The sequence below is a fragment of the Apteryx rowi genome, unplaced genomic scaffold, assembly GCF_003343035.1.
Source record: "Apteryx rowi isolate R43461 unplaced genomic scaffold, aptRow1 scaffold_448, whole genome shotgun sequence".
NCBI lineage: Eukaryota > Metazoa > Chordata > Aves > Apterygiformes > Apterygidae > Apteryx > Apteryx rowi.
The window spans coordinates 361,512-383,712 of NW_020450703.1; the positions used below are offsets into that span (position 1 = coordinate 361,512).

At 38.4% G+C, this 22,201-nt stretch overlaps 2 protein-coding genes across 4 annotated transcripts in view; one reads left to right on the forward strand and one right to left on the reverse strand.

The window, feature by feature from the left end:
* Nucleotides 1-1,241: 1,241 nt before the first annotated feature.
* On the reverse strand, nt 1,242-5,148 carry GTF2H5 (general transcription factor IIH subunit 5). The gene is made up of 3 exons (XM_026077079.1): nt 5,065-5,148; nt 4,244-4,361; nt 1,242-1,635 (listed from the first exon to the last, which is right to left on the reverse strand). Exons 2-3 carry the CDS (start codon nt 4,276-4,278, stop codon nt 1,455-1,457), a joined length of 216 nt encoding a protein of 71 aa, XP_025932864.1. The 5' UTR covers nt 4,279-4,361; nt 5,065-5,148; the 3' UTR covers nt 1,242-1,454.
* Nucleotides 5,149-5,267: 119 nt separating this feature from the next.
* SERAC1 (serine active site containing 1) overlaps nt 5,268-22,201 on the forward strand; it is a 34,352-nt gene continuing 17,418 nt past the window's right edge. Inside the window, exons 1-10 of one of the 3 annotated variants that reach the window (XM_026077076.1) lie at nt 5,268-5,304; nt 7,488-7,672; nt 9,164-9,255; nt 10,802-10,838; nt 11,173-11,309; nt 12,980-13,069; nt 14,019-14,150; nt 16,435-16,556; nt 18,607-18,735; nt 20,588-20,701. In XM_026077076.1, coding sequence (XP_025932861.1) covers nt 9,165-9,255; nt 10,802-10,838; nt 11,173-11,309; nt 12,980-13,069; nt 14,019-14,150; nt 16,435-16,556; nt 18,607-18,735; nt 20,588-20,701 — 852 coding nt within the window. In that variant the 5' untranslated portion in view covers nt 5,268-5,304; nt 7,488-7,672; nt 9,164. Of the gene's footprint in view, nt 5,314-7,487; nt 7,673-9,163; nt 9,256-10,801; nt 10,839-11,172; nt 11,310-12,979; nt 13,070-14,018; nt 14,151-16,434; nt 16,557-18,606; nt 18,736-20,587; nt 20,702-22,201 lie in introns of all 3 variants that reach the window. The other 2 variants (XM_026077077.1, XM_026077078.1) reach the window with 2 other exon arrangements.

Here is a 22,201-nt window from a genome sequence, read left to right on the forward strand (position 1 = left end):
ACAGTTTATTTCAAATGAAGATGTGTGGCTGGATCTTGAGCTATGTGATTGTGGAAACATCCACTTGCAGAACTAAGGGACCAAACTATTTGGACCAAAGTATTTGTTCTGTACAAGCAGAGAGAAGCAGGGGGGAAGAAAACCTTCGAAAAAAACAAAACAAACAAAGAACTCCCCCCCCCCCAAACACACACAACTAAATTCCAAAGGATTATTTACTGATCCAGAAATTTATAAGCTTGAATACATGCAATTCTGCAGGACTTTTTTTTTTTGTTTGTTTGGGAAACAGCTACTCTTCAGGAGAAAATTTCACATTTCGGATCAAAAAGCTAACAAATAAAGTTAACTTGACATTTACTGACCAAGCAAGAAAGCAATGGTGGGAGAGTCAGTTAAAGGAAAACTGTTTCTTATAAAGCCATTTTTTATCTATTTACAATTGTTTTTCTAAAGATAAAAAGATGCCATCTCTCTGATGTCCGTTGGGGAAGAACTTTGGATAACAAAGAAAGAAAGGTTAATACATGTTATTTTTGTTTCTGTATTCTATATCTGCCATGTTTTTAAGATGGAAATCTTCACAAGTCTTGTCATTATATACTAGTGTACTTATTGCCCCAATGTGAGACAGTGAGTTACAAATGGAGAACTTTTCTTTATAAAGGRCAATAGGGGAGAAAGAGTTAAGCTGAAATAACAACAACAAAAATAAAAAGACAGCTTTCTTTTTCATAGGCAGAGCAAGCAGTCTTTCCCCCTTCCTGTTCACATACCTTATTGTGACTAGCTATTACCTGGCAGGGTGGGGGGGAAGAGGGAACATGACAAGCGGTCGTGTTTAAAGGATTAGTCTCCCATTAATGTTCTCCCTTTAATTTGCTACTGTTGATACTCAGACACATAGGTAAGTATTAAGGGGCATCTATAAAATGCTTGACCAAAGAAAAAAAAACTTTCATTATGGCGTATAAAAACAATTATGTTAAAGCGGCATCTGATTTCATCAGATCATGCTTTCAACTTACAGGGATGTTTCATCAAGCACAGACCATACTCTAACAGACATTCTTTACATTCTGTCAGTCACACGATAACCAGATTTAATCAATTCCACAGGAATATAACATGTCAGTAGAGTTCATATAGCATTCCAATACAGAAATACCACTCTAATTTTTGGGTCATACCATTTCACAAGAAAGATAAAAATCCTAAAGGAACACAGCATGCATCAAAAATCTTCTTGATGTATCATTTTAATAAAGATATAATCTTTCAAAGAGAATTAGAATCCAATTCAAGAACATTTCATCTATGAAAATGATCCATTTTCTAAAGTAGTCATTTTCACACAGAACTTGCTAACCACAGTATATCTATTAGAACAGTAACAACCCAATCTATTGAAATTCACTATTCCAAAACTCGCAGTCATCTCATTTCTCTAGTCTTTACTTCTGAGTAATAGGAAAGGAGTTCTGGTCCATTAACTCGCCCACTCTCTCCTGGAGGAAGTTAACCAACTCAGCTAATACAAAGACATGAGTTTCATCCAGGTCTTGTATGATGAACTTCTTCCCCAAGGCATTTGACTCATCCAAGTAGAGCAGAAACTGCTTCATAGCTGGGTCACTGTAGAAACAAATACGCATCAGATCCCACCTCATTGTAATACAATAAATTTAAGAACAAGTAAGCAAGCAAATAAGCAAACAAAAAAGTCTTTAAGGACATTTTCAATGTTGTTTGGGAAATAACATTAATTTCAAGAATGGCTTATAGTTCACAATCTAACAAAAGTTTATGAAGCTTTTTCAAAAGCTTCTCTTTAGAAATAATGACCCCTTGGAATAATTCACAGATTAAAATATAACTGATAAGAAAGTCCAAACAGAAGAGCTGGTTGCTTGATAGGCAGAGAAGTGCCAGTGTGCTGCTGTTAAAGAAGTAGCTTAAAGAATTTACTTTAACAAGGTGAGTTTAAACTTCCATTTCTATTTTCAGAAATGGCACCAAAAAAACATGTTTTCTTAAAGCATATTTTTGTTTAAGGGTAACCAAAACCCAAGAGAGCACACCCCTCGCTTGAAGTTATATAGCACAGGAAAAAAAATGGTCTTTTATGAACTGTACATTTTTCACATCATAATAGTCGCTTCTTTTTCATGTCAGCATGTAAATTAGAAGTAGAAACATTTTGAAGTATATAAATTACAGCATAACAGAAATGGCTGCATTCTATTAAGCAGCTAGATAGAGAGAGAGTAGTTTAAAAAATAGAAGCAGAGAACTCTGATTCACTGTAATTTTGAAGAAGTCAATATCAGTCCAACAACACTAGTTTTCACAAAACAGGAAAAGCAGGCTCTTTGGCAAAACTGAGTATTTGATTATGGCCACTGATGCAAGAATACATGCAGAAAATTGGAACTAGATGGCTCAAAATACTTTCAAAATGATGAATGCAGCTGGTTTGCCAACGTAGTAATCAGCAATAACATCTTAAAAAGAATTCTTGGAGTAATTCCTTTTAAATGATGCACAAGGACCAATTCTCCATTACCTAAAAGTACATATGGTGCAAAGGCACTCACTGTGAAACAAATCCCTTCTGCATACTCGCCCTGCAGGCGACACAAAAGTAATCCTTAATATTAGCCTCAAACCTGTAGAAGCATAACTGGAACAAGAAGATAAGTTTGCAAAGCACAAAATAATTTTGAGGCAAGAAGAATGGGAAAGCCTGTAAGCTATATCTTCTTCAGAGAAGCCATAGTTTACGTTCACATCAAGAGAGAAACAGACCACAAGAAGAGTTCGGAAAAAATCAGATACCAGAAATATGTGGTTCCCAACTCCTCCACATCCTGCTTTCCTTAGGGGCAGGGAAAAGTTCATTTTGGCTTGTTTCATTCAGCTGTACATTACTGACCCAAAGTAGTAGTACCAGATGGTATGATATATGGCCTAGCTGGTATGAGCAGCCTGTGTGATGTTAGGCATTACTCACAGACTAGTTTTCACACAGCTAGGATAACAGTGTCTCTGTACCCTTTCTTCTAGTATCATAACTGCTAGGAGCCTAGGAGAGTGAAACACAGGTGAGTGGAAGAACTGCAAATGTCTGCATGCAAACATCTATAAAGTACTCTGTTAATACTGAGTGGGATGTGGCCATGGAGCTGAAGGAGAAGAACACACAGATCTTGAGCAATTTACTTGCATATATGCAAGAAAATGTAAAATAAGTAGTTAAATAAGATGCAAAACACAACATTTTCCTAACTACCTGAGATTTCAGAACTTTCTACACTGTCAGTCACCAATTCTGTTCTCAATATGTTTAAATAATCACCTGCATCCAGACACTTTCTCATGCTTCAGAAGGTTTGTTAACATACCAGCAAGGAGCCAAAATTAAGTAGATAAGTTTTTGTTATAGCAGAATTCAGAGTCTGAGCTGCTCACGCATGGCTGTTAGACATCCGTACTTGAGCTGGCTCACATTCAGTCATCTCAGAACGCAGCCGTAGCAAGCACACAGCTGTATGCACTAAACAGACATGTCAATAAGAGGTTTAGGGTTTTTATGTTTGTGCAGTTATAATCTATGTTAGTAGGTTTACAATGTAAATGTACAGCAGAAAGCATATGCCATATAATGCCAGGCGATGACTCCACAAATCCTGACTGATGCTTCTCTTTACTTTGGAGTAACCAATTACTCCATCCTTAGTCTAGAGATTTCAGACTACATGTAAAAATGTCTACTACACATACACAAATAGCTTAGTTCTACAAATTGCAAGCACATTCTTTTTAGAGTATGAACTGCAAACAGACACATATGTCAGCCTTAACCAGAATTTGGACTGAAACTAATTAAAAAAAAAAAAAAAACCTCATTTCCCTCTAGAACTAGTAAAGAAACATATTGCTCATGAACAACAAGAATTTGCAAACAATATAGATAACAAGAGGAAACATCTAACGGTTAAACATAAGTGGAAAGCAACAATATCTCGGAAGGGAAAAAGTGGTTTGGAATTAGGATTACCTAAAACTGCCTCTCTTTCTCCCCAAACCACGTAATGCTTTTCTTTTGTCTGGTTGTTTGGTTATGTATCACTGCTTCTCAGAGCAATTCCAGTTTTTGGTCTAAGCTCTTAAAGTACCTAGAATGTTTCTACCACTAAAGAAATCACCAGGGAGCCATGACGAATGATGTTACAATACTGACCATTCAATCAGAACACCTTTCAGAACATTCACCATCTTTTCGGTCTCTTACAAAGGCCAAAAAGAACAGGTAATAAGAAGTAGTCCTGATTTGGGTTACACCCGCAAACAGAGGAAATCTGGAAGAAAAACAAACAAAGCCTTGGTTGAACTGAGCGATCCTTCAAAACGACGCCAAGAAAAGCAAACAGAGGCCTAGAAACACTTAAACCTCACCATCAGAAAAGGCCTACCTTAGGGCCAGGTTTTAGACAGACCCCCACACCCAGACACCGGTACCACAGCCACGGGCCGGGGACCCTCTCCTCCCCCCCCCGCCCCGCAGGACCCAACGACTCGCGCGGGGCAGCGGCAACAGCTGTCGAGGGCCGCGCGCAGGCGCCCGCGGCGCGCAGCCCCCGCCCCGTCGCGGCGGCCGGCGAGAAGCCAGGGCTGCCCGAGGCGGGCAGGGGGGGCCGCGGGCCGCACGAGCCGCTCTCCTCTCCCCCGGGCCCGCAGCGCTGCCCGGTTACCGGGCCAGCCGGCCGGAAGGGGCGCCCGGAGACGGGCGCGCAGGACCAGGCCAGGCAGCGGAGATTAAAGGCGCCTCCCTTCGCCGCACGCAGCGGCCAGGGCAGCCTCAGCCCGCCCTCTGCCGGCCGCCGGAGCCGCCCAGCTCCCGCTGAGCTCCGCCACGGGCTGCAGCCGACCGGGGGCGAGCCGCGGCCTTGCGAAAGGCGGCCGAGGCGGGGGGCGGGAAACAAGCCCCAACCTGCGCCCGGGACGGCGAGCAGGCGGCTCCCGCCCAGCACGTCCCTCCGCGCGCGCCCGCCCGCCACCAACCAGCCGTTTCCCGGACGACGAACGCACTCCGCCCGCCGGCCACGCAGCCGCCGCCGCACCTGCCGCCACCCGGGCCTCGCGCAGAGCGCATGCGCGGCCACCCTCCCTCTCGGCCCCGCCTCCTTGCCCTCGCCTCTGGATTGGCCGAGCCGCGTGAAGCGTGCCGGCGTCACGGGGGCGCGCGGGCGCCGGTGCCGGTGCCGGGCGCGGGGAGGCGAGGCGAGGCGAGACGAGACGGAGGTGGGGAAGGTAGCGGCGGCGCGGCGCGGCGGCGGTAACGGCCGGGCGGGGGTCGCTCCGGCAGGCCGGCCTCAGCGGAGCGGAGGGGACGGGACGGGACCCCCAGCTCCGCCGTCACTGCGTGCTGAGGGGCGGCGTGTGCTTGTTTATGTCGAAGGGGCTTTTCCTGTTTTAACGCTGTTACTGTTATTAAGACTTTTTTAAGGCCTCGGCCGAGGAGCTCGGGGCCGGGCGCCCGCAGCGGCGGTGCGCTGCCGCCCCGGCTCGGCCCCCGGGCCTGGAGAGCCCCCCCGGGGGCGGCCAGCCCTCAGTGAAAAAAAATCCAGAAACAAAAACGGTGTTTGAGACGCTGCTTGCTCTGTGCGAGCGTATAAGAGGCAGCGAGCCCGGTTTTCCCTTTGGAAGGAAGCACAGGGTTATCCCCGCTTTGCCCTTTGGCCATTTAGATGTTGCATTGCAAAAGAACAGCCTATTTTTTTTTTGTTTTTTTTTATGGACACAAGTTGCGACGTAGCAGTATTTCTGCATCTATCCTTTCTGTTAGGGCCCTGCGCTGCTGTAGGGAAGGAAGCGGTTAATACCGCGGTGTAGCCCAGTGCAGGAGTTTGTTGCAGACTTCAGCAGCTTGTTGAAGCAGTTGTGGAGTAGGGTGGAAAATGGGGCTTTTTGCGTTAGACTTGCATATACCTAAGCGTACTTGTTCTCAGGTCAGACCTGAACCGAGGTGTCTGATAACAAAGAAATGCTACTCACTTTGGCCCCTTGTGTTTTTGCATGGATGTTTTGAATTCAGGGAGTTGTGGTACTGCTGTTACTGTGTTACATGTTTACTAAAATTTTAGACTGTGGTTAAGCAGAATAAAAATCTTTTCGTAAGGAAGATTTGGCTGTATAATTATTTTCTAGGGATGAAAAAAGCAGGTGTTTTTATGCTGCAAAGCACTTTTGTCTGTGGTTATTACCTTTTTCTGAATGAAGATATTAAAGAAAAGACTGTGGGCTAAACAGGTTTTCCCATTTTTTTGAGCTTCTCAAGAGGGCTGATGATTAGTTTTAAGCATATTTCATTGTGTTGTATACTCTATTGAAATGAATGGATAATCACAATGCTGAAATCTCGGATGCCAAAAAGTTACATTAGTGGCAGTGCTGAGTTAATGCTGATATTTTTTCCAAAATCTCCTGACCACAAGCAGGAAAGCAGGAGAAATCAAAACTTTGGGGGAAAGAGGAAAAGCAAGAAGGCATATTAATGGAAGGAAGCAAAAACATATCCCCTGTCTGAGGAACTGGACACTGACAGTAACAGCAATATATGGTCCTTTTCTTTTCTTTTCTTTTCTTTTCTTTTCTTTTCTTTTCTTTTCTTTTCTTTTCTTTTCTTTTCTTTTCTTTTCTTTTCTTTTCTTTTCTAGAGATCACCTTAAATTCAAGGAGAATACTGGGGACTCCGTATTTCAAAATCAATCACTTTCAGAGTATATATCTATTTTGTATTTACACACAGGATATTTTATGATTTGGAATTAATTGTCATTGTGGTGATATGGTGACTTAATTTGACATTTTTAATTAAAAATGACTGTTTCCAGTACAATCATTTGTTAAATGTGATGGTGATGTATTTTTAAATATATTTAAATAAATTAACTTAAGTAACTCAATATTTCTGTCAGCATAACTGCACACATTGAAACTTCAGCTATCATAAAATATGAATTTCATGTTACTTCTACAATGTATGCAGCAACAGATTTTTGTGTGTATTTTACGATTGTTATAAATGTGTAATATTCTTTCTGGGATGGATTCAGCATAATCATTGCACTTAAAATACTGCATGTATCTATTAAGAATTGAGGTGAAGCCTTCAGCAGAAGGAATGGTCATAATTGACTGTTCGTGTGGGTTGCCAGAGTTGCATTATATATTTTCCTAACTTTAGGTAAGTTTTTTTTAAAAATATAAATAAAAGGTAAAGGGAATAACATCTGCTAATATGTAAATGCCTTGTGAGTTAAGTGGAGAAATGAGTAGGGAGAATGTAAACAAATTCTTTCAAAATGTAGTGGTTTTGGCATAACTTATTTAGTGTAGCATCCTGAAGCTTGTGCACATTTCTCACCCCATCAGTTACATGCAGCTGTGCTTGCAGTTTGTTACCATCTTTTTTTCCCCAATAGTGTTTTAAGAGCAATGGAGCTGGGGAGCAGCTGCTCATCTACTGGTGAATTTCCATGTAGGGATGTGGCCGTAGATTAACTCTGCTATAAGTGGTGTTACATTTCCTGTGCAACTTGTGTATATCAAGAAAGCAGAAGTGTTCATAACGATTCAACAAAGAGGAAAAGAAAATTATTGCTGGGAGGTAAAAGAATTTAGTAATTTTTAAAAGCAATGTATAGATTGCATGCATGGAAAAATGGTGTTTTTATACTAAATAAACTAGTCTGGGCCAGAGAAGATGCATGGTTCTGGATGTACATCTCTTGTTATCCTGCACAAATAGCTTACAATACATCTGTGCAGCATGATGTAGTGGTTTGAATGAGCTAGTGTGAGCAGTAGAAACAGGAATTGGTGTTTTGCCTGGCCTAAAGAGCCTGGGGTTTTCAGGCTTGACTAATTCAGCTGTACTTTCTTTGAACCTTGTTGTGCAGAGATTAAGATGCAGCCTTAATCAGTGAGGTATAGAATATGATGCCTTTACAGTCCTTCCTGAAGAGTCTCAGTTAATGTTAAAAGATGCAAGGTAATACCTAGACTGTATAAGGAAGTTGCAGCATGTCTTCTTTCAACTCAGTTTCCCATCCCTAAAATGGAGAAAAGTCACTGCCTTGCATCATAGGTATATCAGAAAAATAAATGCTTTAATATTTCTGAAGCACTCTGATACTACCATCATGGAAACCATATTGCTGTTGAGAAGACTAGTAATTGTCTTAGGTTGCAAATTTGCCTACATGTTCAAAACTTTGATAGTTCTAAAATATGTGTTGTGGGTTTGTTTGTGACTGCGTTTTGAACAATTTTCTATTTTTCCTCATGTTTGATTTCAGTGTTTGATTAATGCAGTGCAATTAAGTCTGCCAATATACTGCCTTTGTAATGTTGAATTGCTCTGGTCTTAATTTTAGAAAATTTTCTCCTCTTAATGGCTATTTCTAGGTTTCTCTTCTACACATTTAAGAATTTTTCTAGGATGATATGTGCCCTTTATGTGTAAGCATGCCCTATGAGTTTCACCAGCCCGTGGAGTCAGAGCATTTTAGAACAATACTTATTAACTGTAGAGTTTTTTGCATTCTTGAATTTTAACTCTTTCAGCAGAAGAAACTTACAAATGTTAGTCTGATTTGCTTTTAAAAGATAAAAATATGTATTAGTTCTTGGAGCCCAGTTAATCAAAATAACAGGCTTATTTCATAACACAGAATCAATTATGAACTTTCAAAGTAGTTGGTTACTAAGCTGTACTAAAGCATGTGTGATATTGAGTGACGTCTTGATGGAGATGTGACCACGTCTGATATTTAAGGGAGAATTACCAAGAAATGAGAAAGGGGACTTAAAAGCAGAGAAGTTAATTGGAGGTACATACTCACTGAAAATCAACAGTAACATGTAACTGTATGAAACACTGCTTTAAACTTTTGTTGTAATTGAAATGTAGACTATTGTGTTCAGTAGTTGACAGACTTTTTGAAGTAGAGCTTTAATATAGAATATTAAAATGATACAAAAAGTGTTTATCATGACCTTTGTTGTGAAAAGACAGGGGGAAAAAAACCTGCTACAGGTTATCTGTTATCTTTTGCAAATCAATAATTAACTTTTTCTTTTTTCTTTGAATGTACAGAATGTCAGTGGCTGCTTACTGTATATTTTGCTGTAGAAAAATAGGAACCTCTGGTCCAGCCACAAAAAGCCACCTACCCTGGAATGATATCAGTAAGTGTAGTTCTTGTAGTTCCATAAAGATCAATCTGAGGTCTTAATAAAAAAAAAAATTATTGGTATGACACCTTGCATAATTAACTGATACAAAAAGATCCAAGTCCCTGAATATTTTCTGATCGAAAGCTTTTATATTTTCCTGCAGTGTATGCCTGTCTCTGACCATGCTTAGCATAGTGAAAAGTAAGATGACCTTAGCAGGTTTCATTGTCAACATGTCACTGTTGTGAACTGGGTATTTCACATCTCTCGGATGAATACCCTCGCACTGATTTACAGTTGGTTCATGTTCTGGAGTTTATGTTCATGCCTGTTGGAGACTTGCTTCTGGGAAAAAGGGGCGGATAAAAATACAAGATAAGAATCCCCCCAAAGTACAATCTCATTAAGCTATCATAAACTCAGTCAATTTTGTAACTTTTTCCCCCCTACAGCCATAAATGAATTGCACCCATAAAACCTTAATGCCCAGGACAGCTCTTTATTAAACTTCGTTTTTATTGTTTCTTCCTCCTTGTTTACTGTTTGTAGTTCTGCCATCTTCCCTGCTTAGTTTCTGCTTTCCTTGGCTCCTTCTGTATAGAATGAATATTCTTAGGATTCTAAGGTTTAATTTCCAGCATTAAAAGACAGGATATTTCCATTTCTGCTATGCAGTGAGCATTGCATTTCTTGCCTTTTTACCTTCTCTGCAAGTTATTTCTTCAGCATGTAGCTGCCTCTTGTCTCCATGCCAGAATTCTTCAAGTCCCGCAAAGGCAGAACTAGTGGCAGTGGGTGTGAGGCAAATCTCCAATTCTTGCTGAGAAAAAGGAATTATTCATGGTAGAGTGAGATGCGTTCCGTTGGGTTTGCTGCTACTAGTAATAACAGACTTTCTCTGTGTTGAGATCTTTACATCCAGGTGATCATCTCAACTTTGTCCAGGCAAAAAAGCTCAAATCTGACAAAAATCCTTAGACTTAAAAGGGGAAGCAGTATATGTAATGTGTTATTCCAGATATTTGCCTTAACAAATTAGATTTGATAGAATTACTTTAAAAAAAAAAAAGTATTTTCTTAAGGACCTCCTGCAGGACTTGACAAAGAACATATATTCTGCTGTGTGTGTTCATATACCTTGAAGAAATATCCAAGTCATATAAGAAAAAGTTAACTCCTTAAAATAGTATGGAGTTCCAAGTGAATGCTAATGATATAGACAGAATAAGTGATTCTTGCTGCTGAGCAATGAATATAATTGATAGCATAGCAATATTACCCCTGCCTCCCCAAAAAGAAAAAAAGTATCACTGGCAGGATAATGTTTTATTGTCTTGCTTAGGAGAGCAGGAAATTATGATTGAATGCCATTTTCTCTGTTGGAAATCTAGGTTTTGATTTCCTGAAAATCAAAGAGTAGTAGAAAAATAAATGCTAAAAGGCTTAATTTTAATTGCTGAAATTCTTATTATCTTTGGTAATCAAATGCTAACTCTGTTTATATTGAGATGATGCGCGCAACCTTTTTTTTTTTGATGTATTTTTTTTTTTTTTAAAGGAAAAATTGCAAAAGTAACTGGATCACTCGTATTAGGGTAAGTTGTAACTAAGAAGCATACATATAACTTACATATACAGTTAAAATTTTAAGTCATGTAACTTTCCAAAGATGTGATGACATTAAGGGACCTTTAGACATGATAGAACATACTTTTGAAGCGTATTTTCTTGTAGTTATTACTTATTTTAACTATTTTAAATTCTTTTCTTTGCTGTGCTAAATTGAAAGAATCTGCAGGCTATTATATATTTGGTAAAATCTGGTATTTACAAACAAAGGCTGATTTATACCAAAATGATTGTTAACAAATATTTGTCATCTTCTTTATATTTTAATGATATTCATGCACAATTTTCTTTTATTTAAAGAGGTTTTGTATTCATTACATATGAAGTTCTGTCCTTAAAGAAGTTACTGAAAATTGATACTCAAGCTATACATCAAGAAAAGCTTAAATCCTATGTGTATGTACGTACAACTTCTCTGGATCCAAGTGAATATCAAGGTAAGATGTATAATTCTTCTGATGCTAAAAATAAAAGCTTAAGAAAACAGCGTTTCAAATATATTGGGAGGATAAAAAAGAACCAGATAATATCAGTAGCAAACATACTAGTTTACCAGACATAGCTGGATATTCTCCCACTGGTGTGCAGCTCCCTTTCTGTCATGCTAGGCACTTTAATCCACCCTGTGCCATTTCCATTGCAGGCTTGTTTGGAAACTCAGGTAATTTGAYGGCCTCGTGACCTGCGTGACTTGCAGCATTCTCTGTAATCAAATTCCCGGGCCCTAGTGCAGTGTGGGATCTCGGCATCCAGCCACACTGCAATTCTGCCCTTCCACACTTCTCCCTATGGTGTGCCCCTGCACGGTCCTCTATCCCTTAACGCCATGAGTGGTCCTTAGAGGAGGACCTTGTCTCTGTCTGCCATAATGTCTTCACCAGAATATTGCTCCTCTGCTTCAATGCAATACTTTCAAGTTATGCTGCTTTAGCTTTTGTACTTTGCATGGCATGGAGTGACATGAAATTTTTGTCCTTTTTTTGAAATGCAACTATTAGACTTGAGTAGCATAAAGTATGTGTAGTACACTTTCAACTTTCCATCCTTCAAAAGCAAATGGTAAAGGAAATACTGATTTTTATTATATTTTGTTTTAAAGTAATATGAGATGTGAGGTAATTGATTATCGTGTAAACTACTTGTTTCATGAATCCTTACATACAATCCCATTTTATCGTTCTCACTTGGCAACATGACTAGATTTGACATTTGTTTACAGGGTTGCTTCATCTGTCACTAGTCTCAGCAAACCTGTATGGATCAAGAAGCATAACAAACCCTTTTTATTTCATTAGCCTTGCACCCAAATTTATCTGCCAGTACATGTCTAATGCTTCATTAGAAACGCACTGAAGTTAGGTTATTACAACATTTTATATGTTAATTTAGCTTTCAGTTTACTTTCATCTAATAGATGAAATAATGTATAAAGACCCAAATCAAAACTGTGCATCTTTAAAGGAAGCATTTTTCTTATATTAACAGCTTATGAGACTTACTGTTTCTGAATACATAGACCATGATGTGAACAATTGTTTAGGATGGTCCCCTATTATCTGACATTATAGTTTGTGAAAATACTTCCTGAGAAGGGGAAAAAAACCACAATATGTTCTCTTTAGAGTTATATTTCTAGAATTATAGTTTATTATTCTTTTACAAATGTGTGTAGCCCTTGTCTTCTCAATGAATACCAAAACCTTTTACAGTTTGCATAGTCATAGCAGTGCTGTTTAATAGGCAACTTGAGCATTGTCTGCCTCCAAGCAATATATATCATGCAGTGTATAGGGGCAGTATAGAGAAAATCCTGGTTAGAAACCCCTCGTCTCATGAAAAGTGTCAGAAAGTCTGTGGCATATAGGTTGGCCTGCAAATCCGCATTTAAGACCTCTCCTAAGTTTGCACAAATATTTTGATGTTTCTTGAAGTTACTCTTATATCAAGAAAGATGTATTTCCTGAGCTCTATTCGGAAAAAAAAGTACTCAACACTGTTGCAGAATTTATTTTAAGATGGTGGCCTTTTGTTGTTTAAGCCATTCTAGGATGTAATAATGTAAGAACTTGTCCTTCAAACTTTAAATTATCTAAAAATACTCTTTTAGGGATCACATACCAAGCTAGAAGAGAAATCCATAGAGTGGTGAGGAAAATTCTAGAAACAGAAGCTAAAATTCTCTGGAGGCCTTTTAATGGTAGGTAAAAGCATGGCTTTATCTGTGATTAATATTTTGAATAGTAAAATATTAGTCTTTTAGGAAGTAAAATTTTTTTCTTACAAACTTAATATCTTCTTTTTTGTTTCAAACAGTGGTGGGAATATTACTTAGTAGCATTTCATGGAATCTTCTGTACTAATACAGAATATTAATATATTTTCTGTGTATGAAACACATTTCTTAAAGTAAGTAGTAGAAGTAATGCTTAAGTATGAGTGTGTGAGTGGAATCTGTGTTTCCTTTCAGAAGAGGTTTGGAGATTCATATATGAAGTTAGAATTTGATACCAAAGTTAAAATTTGATACCCAGCATTTGGTATACCAAAGCTGTTTTTTGGAATGAAATACTAAAAAAAAAATCATTTTAGAAAGTATGTTGTGCTTTCATCAGAATTGCCCATATTAACTGAAAGCAGCCTGGTCTTTTTGAGTGTCACTGCTTTTTAGACTAATTTAAAATAAGAATTTGAATTCATATTAAGAGACTGCATTCCCTGATGTAATGTTTGAGGCAAATTACTATCTGTTCTCATCTAACTATCAGTTAAATGTTTATAACAATATGTACCTTCACAGAAGAGCTATGAAATTAGTTGTTCAATGTCTGAGCCTCAAAGTTGCTAATCATTTCTAGCTCTTGGTGAAACCTGGCAATTCTGGTTGGTAAGTACCAGCCAGTATATGTGTAATGCAAATAACAAAACCCTCAATATATGGGATATTGACTTGGTGCCACTGAAATGAATCAAAAAATTCCTATTAATTTAAGGACCAGCATTTTACTAATGTCATTTTTTCATTGCTTATTCTACTAATTTAATATTAAAATACTACAGTCCAAATTGCTATTAACAGCTAATATTGCTGTAATAATGTTAAAATGCACCTTAATTTTAACTTGAGTTTTATTTCTTTTCTGGTAAAGAACACTTCAGCACATTTGATGGAGAAGATCATGAATGTGCCTTATGGCTCCTTTTAAAGAGAAGCCAGTCAGAGGACAAAGAGGTCCGACTGCAGGCTGTCCAAGACCTCGCAAAGAACAGTCACTGGCATGGTAATGTATGCTGGTGTATCCCAATTCATCTCAAATGCGACAAGGTCTCAGTTAGTTGCTGCAAATCTGCTAACATGGAAAAATGCTAATTGCTGCAAGGAGTGTAAATACAGTCTGAAATTTGGTCTAAAATCTCTTTTTAATTGCATCTCAAGCAACTATTTGCTCATAATACCCTGATACAGAGTGTGTGTCTGCAGTGTTTGCCCACCTCTCTACTTCCCCACCGGCGAATCACAACCACCAGTTAGAATGACATTGCCTCAGTGGAGGAGAGCACTTCATATTCATTAGTTCCTTGGCCTTACTGTTGTGTCTGCCAACAGGATCACCAGTTCTGGCAATGATTTTTGTAAGGCTYTGTAAGAATAGGATTATGGCCATGATTCAGTTAATAAAAATTGGTTAGGAGCTGATAAGTAGTAACAGCTTAAAGTTCCTACCAATTTGAAATAACAAACTAGAGRTAGAGCACTTATATTTGGAAGTATTATTTGTAAGCCATTTTTCCATCCTAGTTATTACTTATATAAAATTACTTATATATTGGATATATGTGTATTACTTATATAAAATAAATTTAAAAAAATGCCTTTCTTTTCTATCCTTTTCCCCCTTGTTATCCACCTTCCTATCATGTAAACCACCCTCTAAAGCCTGGTGTCAAACTTAAGGTTCTTGAGTCTCCCTATTCCAATATCCATGAAACCCCAGGTAAAGGCATGTGTGCCTGTGTGTAGTGCGTGTATGTGCCTCATCCCCACCTCCATTATTAGTCTATATAAACCAGATGACATTCTAATCTTGACCCTGGTTATTCTGGTAGTCCAATCGGTTGAGGAGCTCTTACTCTTCCAGTGCAATTCCACATGATGGGATTTATGTTGTTTCAGATTTTCCTCTTTAAAATTCTAATAAATTACCCCAACCAGTTTACATCAAAAAGCATGTTTGAAAACATTGGAAAGCTAGGATATAACAAAACTGAAGTTATGTGTACTAATTTAGTGTAACCTCCTTGTGTTCATGAGAGACTGCTGCCTGTTAGCAGATGATCTCAGGATCCTTTCTCTAGAGGTCTTCTGTCTCATTTCAGCGCATAGGATGAGCAGTCCTCAGGAAGCAAGTTGCTCTTTGTTTTCTCCTTTTCTCTGTATTCTGTTCACTATGGTGCTCATTGTTGTTGTATTTGGGTGCTTTACAAACATTAATTTTTTTTGCCAACAACCTCATAAGGGAAATGGGCTTTTTTTTTTTTTTTTAATCCTGTTTTCCCCAAACTGAGCCCTAGGAAGATTAAGGCTGAAAGTACGTTCTAGCTTTTGACAGCTAGGAGTGAATTGTTAAGCATAAATGTTATCATAAATATAATATTTTGCTTGTCCAAAGTACAGCTTCACTGACTTCAGTTTGCAGCTGTCATCTGCACCAAAGAAAGATACCCAATCTGTGAATGTTGGTGAAAAGTGTGTTTTAAACGGCTTAACAGTTTTGTTTGACAATTATGTTACAGTAACAAGGCTAGAAAATATTAAACTTTTTCTAAAAAAAAAAAAAAAAAAAATTGTTTATTATCTCTTCCTCCAGTTTCCCACTTGATTTTTACTACGTACCTTTCAATTTCTTCAGCTAAAAAATAGGGGCGTTTTGGAAAGGAACAGCAGTCACTATTTAAGCCTGACTTCCCTTCAGTTGGATGACTGAAGGTCTATCCTGTATGTTCAGTAAGGAAGGGCTACTTAACTGTGCTGTGATGCAATCCTGCCTTTTCTAAGGTTACTTGGTTTTATGACTTTAATAACATTATTGAAACATAGCTTTCTGTATCATTTAAAATTAGGTGTCTATGCAAGTCTTGGCAACATTTGGATTTAAGGCTCAAGTTTTTTTAATACTGTACATAGAAAAACATTTTTAGATGTCTTCCAAATTTCGACTCAAGCCCAGGGGGTTAAGCTTGGTTTTGCAGTCCTTGTTTTCCTTTCACAGTGGCAGTACTGAATGTTTGCTTTCATATGTTTTCAGCTGATATCTGAGGCTGTTTATCAAACTGATCTATGATGAACAATTAGTGCCCTGCAGGTATATTTCATTTCAGTGTAGTGCTGGTCTAACAACTGCTGTTTTTCCCTTTTGGAATTTGAGACTACAAATTCAGAGCTAATTTTGGAAAGATTTTTCTGTGTTCAAGTGCATTTATGGAGTAGATCAGAAACTACGTTTAAGACCAATTTAAATACTTAAGATTAGTTTTAACCCTAACACTAAAGTTCTTGTGCTGCAGATTATCAATACAGTACAGTTGCTCAAGCCTGTGATCAAAGAACTGCTATAGGTTTGGCTCGGTCCAAAGATATCGACCTTCGATTTTTCCTGCCTCCACCACCGTTGCCAAAAATAATGGATGTAAGTAAATGAAAAATAGGTATTAGCTGATTGTTGCTTGTTTATTTTTTTTAGTACTTTCATTGTTAGTAACCACACTAAACTGGAGTTCTAAAGCAACTAATGAGTTGTAAAATAAAGACCAAAATATGAAACTTTATTATAGCAATACAGCCATGGGGTACATCTGCAGTGGTGAATAGCATATTGCAAACAAGTAAGGACTGGGGTTTGATACACTATTGTTCTAGGATTAGAACAGTAGTGTCCACGTTACATGATTACCAACATTGCAGTTTGTGCCCATCGCTGGTCTGAATTACACACTGCCTGTCTGTACCTAATAGGTAATGCAAAGCAGATTTACATACAGTCATCCTAGTTTGCCTTCTCATTATTGACAGAATCCCACAAGTAGAGAGCACTGCTGGAGGATGTTGCAACCACACTGCTAGTGTGGTGCCATAGATAAAAGCTGGCACAAAGCTTTTATCTTGATTATATACATAGGGAAGACAATTTGAGTGTGCCATAGGACTCCCAACTGTAGATGCAAGGCAAATTTTAGCTGCTTGGAAAAACTCCAATGTGCTGAATCACTAATGTAGACACACACACACTGTCTTTCAGAGTTTGTGATGTAGTACCACAAATTCTGCTGTCCTACTTTTGACATCTTTATCTGCTTATTTTTGATTTTAGCAGGCATAGAAAGGGTTTGGAGATGAGCTTTACTGTTATTACTATAAACTAAATTTTAATTTACTTCAGTTACAACAGTACTTCTTAGATTTAATTGAATAATATTCCAATGGAAACTTCATTAAGTGGGATTTTAGCTGCTGAAATGCATTACACCTTGATGCAGTGACTAAGAATTAATCAGATAAGCAAATATTTAACATCTAGAACAGCTTCAAGTACTATGTCTTAAATTCCTAAATGCCTTCAGAGATTCTGAAGGTGAGATGTGGCTCTCCCCATCCTTTCTACTTACAGTAAAATTTACCAGCCTGGTTTTCTCAATGTCTAGGCATGCTGTATGACCATCTCTTTATCCCAGGCTTTTGGGTAAGAACAAATATCTGTTGGATAGATTTGACTTTGCTTTGTTTTTGTATTAAATAAGTATCTATACATGACAGTGTGAGCAATCCTTTCATCGTATCAGTTTCTTTAATACACAGAATTGGCGCTCAAAGCATAATATATGACTTTCATAATGCTGACAGCATAAATGCTGGAAGAAGACCCTGTCATAGAATACATGTACATTTTGGCCAACAAAACTTTGAAATCCAGCTTTTATTGGTAGTTATCACTTTTGGGTTTCTCATCTTTGTAACATTATCTTCTACCTGTCAGCCTGGAGGTATTCAGGTTATACTAGTGTGTGGTTATGCATATATTTTACTATTACAGCAATATGATTGCTGGATATTTGAAGCTAAGAGTTTCCAGTCTGCTACTTAGAAAGTTGAAGCAAATCATCCTAACAGCAACTGTTGCTCTGCACATCAGATACATCTCTATCTGCCTATAGCAAGGATTACAACAACTACAAGCTCTATGATTGTGGGCAAATAACACGACTTTGTTGAATCTGTTTTCCTGTCACCTACCTTGGATTTTTAAATGAACATCTATATGAATACTTTGAGGATAAAAATCTAAAGGAAATGTCTGTATTTTTTACTAGTAATTTATAGGTTCGTTTTAATGCTGCTGCACTAAAATTATCATGTAGCTGAGGGTGAACTTTTAAGCTTCATGTTCCAAGAGGAACCTTTCTTTTGCCATTCTAGACTTGTTGGAATAAGGCTACTAAAGCAAGAAGTTTAAAGCCTACTTTTCATCATTCTACTGGCTGATTTTAGAATTTTACATGCCCAAAGTCTTTACAGGAGTTACTATTAAAGTTACGTTTCAGAGCACTAAAGTCCAGACTTTCTGTTTTACAACTTTATTAATGTAGCTGCTTCCATTGCTTCAGATGTTCCTTTTCTTTTATATTGTGTTTTGCTTCATGCTGTGGACTGAATTAAGAGTTATTTGTGCTCGCTTGTCGCAGGATTATCCCATAGAAGATGAACTTCGTTTGTTGTTAGTATCCTTACCTCAGACCGGTCTTGATCCATGTGTCCAGTACTTTACATCTCTCGCATTACGTGAAAGTAGTCAGACTCTCGCTGCAAAAAGGGTGAGTTCCCACCTGCAGAATAGAGGTATTTGGGTTCTTTGTTCCTGCAGAGCTCAAAGATAAAAATCTATTTCCTATATATCCAAAGATATAAATCTATTTATGAGCATTCTAAGAGTGAGAGAAATACAGAGACTTTGGAGCCTTACAACTTAAGTAAAATCACTTCTACATACAGTCTGTGTGCTTAAAATCTTTTTTTGTCTTTCCCAGCTGCACTAGATAGTGAGAGATAATATTTCCACTTACAAGCCTTCCCATAAACCTGGTATTTCAACATTTTACCCAGAACCATAAAGTGATTTGTCACATTTCATCTTACTGATGTTTGTTTTTTACTGCTCAAATGATTAAAACTCTGTTAAGTCTTACTAACAAACTAAGTGACAAGTTGTTTGCACCTCTGAAAAAGTAAGCTCTGTTTAGATATCACATGGAAATGCCTGCCTGTAACAGGCCAGTACTGCCAAAACGGGATTTGGAATAGTCTAGTGGTCTGTATGGCCTTGGAAGCTAGGAATTCTTCGACTCTGCCTGCCCAATGACTTCTTAAGCAACTTTGGGGATGTCATTTGAAGTGCCATTATTTCTAGAAAAAATTTGTAATGCTAGTTAAAAAATGTATGTATGCATATGAGCCATATACCCTGAAATCAGTAATAAAAGGAAGTGTTTACTGATTTTTTACTTCAATATAGTACTATAGAATTAAAATAATTAAAGGAGATCCAATTGTGTCCATAGTCCATGGTACATAGTTTCTTCAGTAGAACTTCTAACTCATTTCCAGTTTTGCAAACTTACTATACAATAGGTATACATTGTATTTTATAATCCAGAAAGAACATGATTTGATCCCTGCCTCCAGGGTGCATTTTTAGGAGTAAATGTACAAGAGATTGGAGGTTAAAAGGGAATGAACTATATACAACCAAGTGTGTTTAAATTAAAGTGACTGAAAGAGAATAATATGAAACTGTTAGGGACAGCTTTCAGAGTAAGAACCACACTTCTAACATGTTTGTCACAGTTTTCTTCTCTATAAATTGGGATAATACTTACCTGGATAGTAGTATTGCTAATGCAGAATGTTGTCCACTCTCTTGTGCATTTTATTTTTTTTTTTATAAAAAAGTTGTGACTTTTGTAATGAGATATAATGATAAAAATGACTGTCTTTTAACTATGATACCTAACAGGCTTTATTTAGAGATTTCAGAGTGCAAGAGCCCTTTATTGCCTATGATACAATTATGTATAATATTTTTACTCAAGGACTCTATTTCCACAGCCGGAGCTCTTGCTACAGAAGGAGCTGTAGTAAGACACCACACTTGGAAGCATTTTGACTAATCACAGTATTCTAGAAAACTCTTCTTTCTCCAGGTTATGTCGGTCTTTCTCCTGCATGACTGAGACAGACTGGTCTTCAGAGACTATGCTAAGCGCTGAAAGCCTTGTTTCCTCCTCTCTCATTTTTGAGACTATATAAGTCTAGAAGCAATCTGATTATCGCTTTCTTATGCTTAGGCAAACAATTTTAAAATAAAACACATATTAACCTAAATGAAAATCCTACATTTCCCCCCACACACCCTTTATTGTATGTTTTGAAGTTAATAGACTATGAAGACTACTGATCCAAAATGCTATTTAATATTTTCGGTTAAGAATGGTGGATATTTTTATGGTGTACTGTTATGTAATTTGTACAATTTAAAAAGCATATACATACTGAGCACTGTCTATAGCAACTTCTACAGATCGGTACACACTTAAAATAAGCATTTCTAAATCAAAGTGTTATGTAGCCATTTGGAATGTGGTATAATTTTGTTGATTCTCATTTCAGGGAGGCTTATGGTGTTTTGGAGGAAATGGGCTTCCATATTGTGAGACACTGAGTAAAATTCCTTCAGAGACAGTAGAACTCTTCTGCTTGCAAGCATTAGTGCAACATTCTAAGGTAATCTGTCTTTTAAACTGTAATTAAAAAGCTGCATTTTTAAGCATTTCTTTCTAATGCTCTCTCATATATTGGGAAGGAGTTACCATTTCCTTGTCTCCTACCCCACACCCCTTTTGTAAGAATGTCAAGACAACTGAGACTCGTGTGAATGGGAGGACAGCAGTAACAAATTCATTTTTCTGGTGGAAGCGTCCATAAGATCTATTGTTAGGTATTGTAGGTATTGTTTCTAATTAGCCCGTGTAAGTTCCCCTGTAATGTATCTGCTTGTGTCTTTTAAGAAGTTGCCCAGGGCAACTCTGGCAGAGGCAAGCGGGAGGGAGTGACTGAAGTCAGGGTGGCTTTACCAAGTTAATCTGTGCAGGGCCACTTCCCACTAGCATGGCCAAATGGTGAGAGATAGATTTTTATGAGGAGATGCTTAGTGTTTCCACTCTGCAGCTTCTCAGTAAGCAAGATACTGATGACATGAAATTCTCAGTGCAAAGTGTGTGTGGATTTGTGTGAGTTTGTGTACATCAGTCCAGAAAGCTTACAAGTGGTCTCTTGTTATGGCTCTTAATCTAACTCTACAGCCAGGTTGCTAGCGAGCAAAGTAGCCTCTTGAATTCACTCTAATCAGAAGTCAAGACAGATTATAGACTTACAGCTATCCACAAAAGTCCCTCTCTAAGGATCACTGCCTTTGGGCAGAGCATTGCACAGCACACAGCTAATACAGTGCGTCTTCCCAGGACCAGTCTGTTCTTTGCAGACACAGATGAGGAACATGAAAGACTTTGTGTAGCAGTGATATGTTGTGATTCCTATTGCTGCACTCTTCTGTGTGCAATTATTGGTCAGAAGCCTTGAACATTGAGAAATAGCATTGAGAATACCAAATTATTATTGGTAATAGGGATGGATAAAGTTCAGTYTGCCAGTACTCTTTTCACAGAATCACAGAATGGTTGAGGTTGGAAGGGACCTCTGGAGATCATCTAGTCCAACCCCCCTGCTCAAGCAGGGTCACCTAGAGCATATTGCACAGGATCGCGTCCAGGTGGGTTTTGAATATCTCCAGAGAAGGAGACTCCGCAACCTCTCTGGGCAACCTGTTCCAGTGCACTGTCACCCTCACAAGTAAAGAAGTTTTTCCTCATGTTCAGGTGGAACTGTCTGTGTTTCAGTTTGTGCCCGTTGCCTCACGTCCTGTCGCTGGGCACCACTGAAAAGAGTCTGGCTCCATCCTCTTGACACCCTCCCTTAAGATACTTGTACACATTAATAAGATCCCCTCTCAGCCTTCTCTTCTCTAGGCTAAACAGGCCAAGCTCTCTCAGYCTTTCCTCATAAGAGAGATGTTCCAGTCTCCTAATCATCTTTGTAGCCCTTTGCTGGACTTGCTCCAGTAGTGCCACATCCCTCTTGTACTGGGGAGCCCAGAACTGGGCACAGTACTCCAGATGTGGCCTCCCCAGGGCTGAGTAGAGGGGGAGAATCACCTCCCTCGACCTG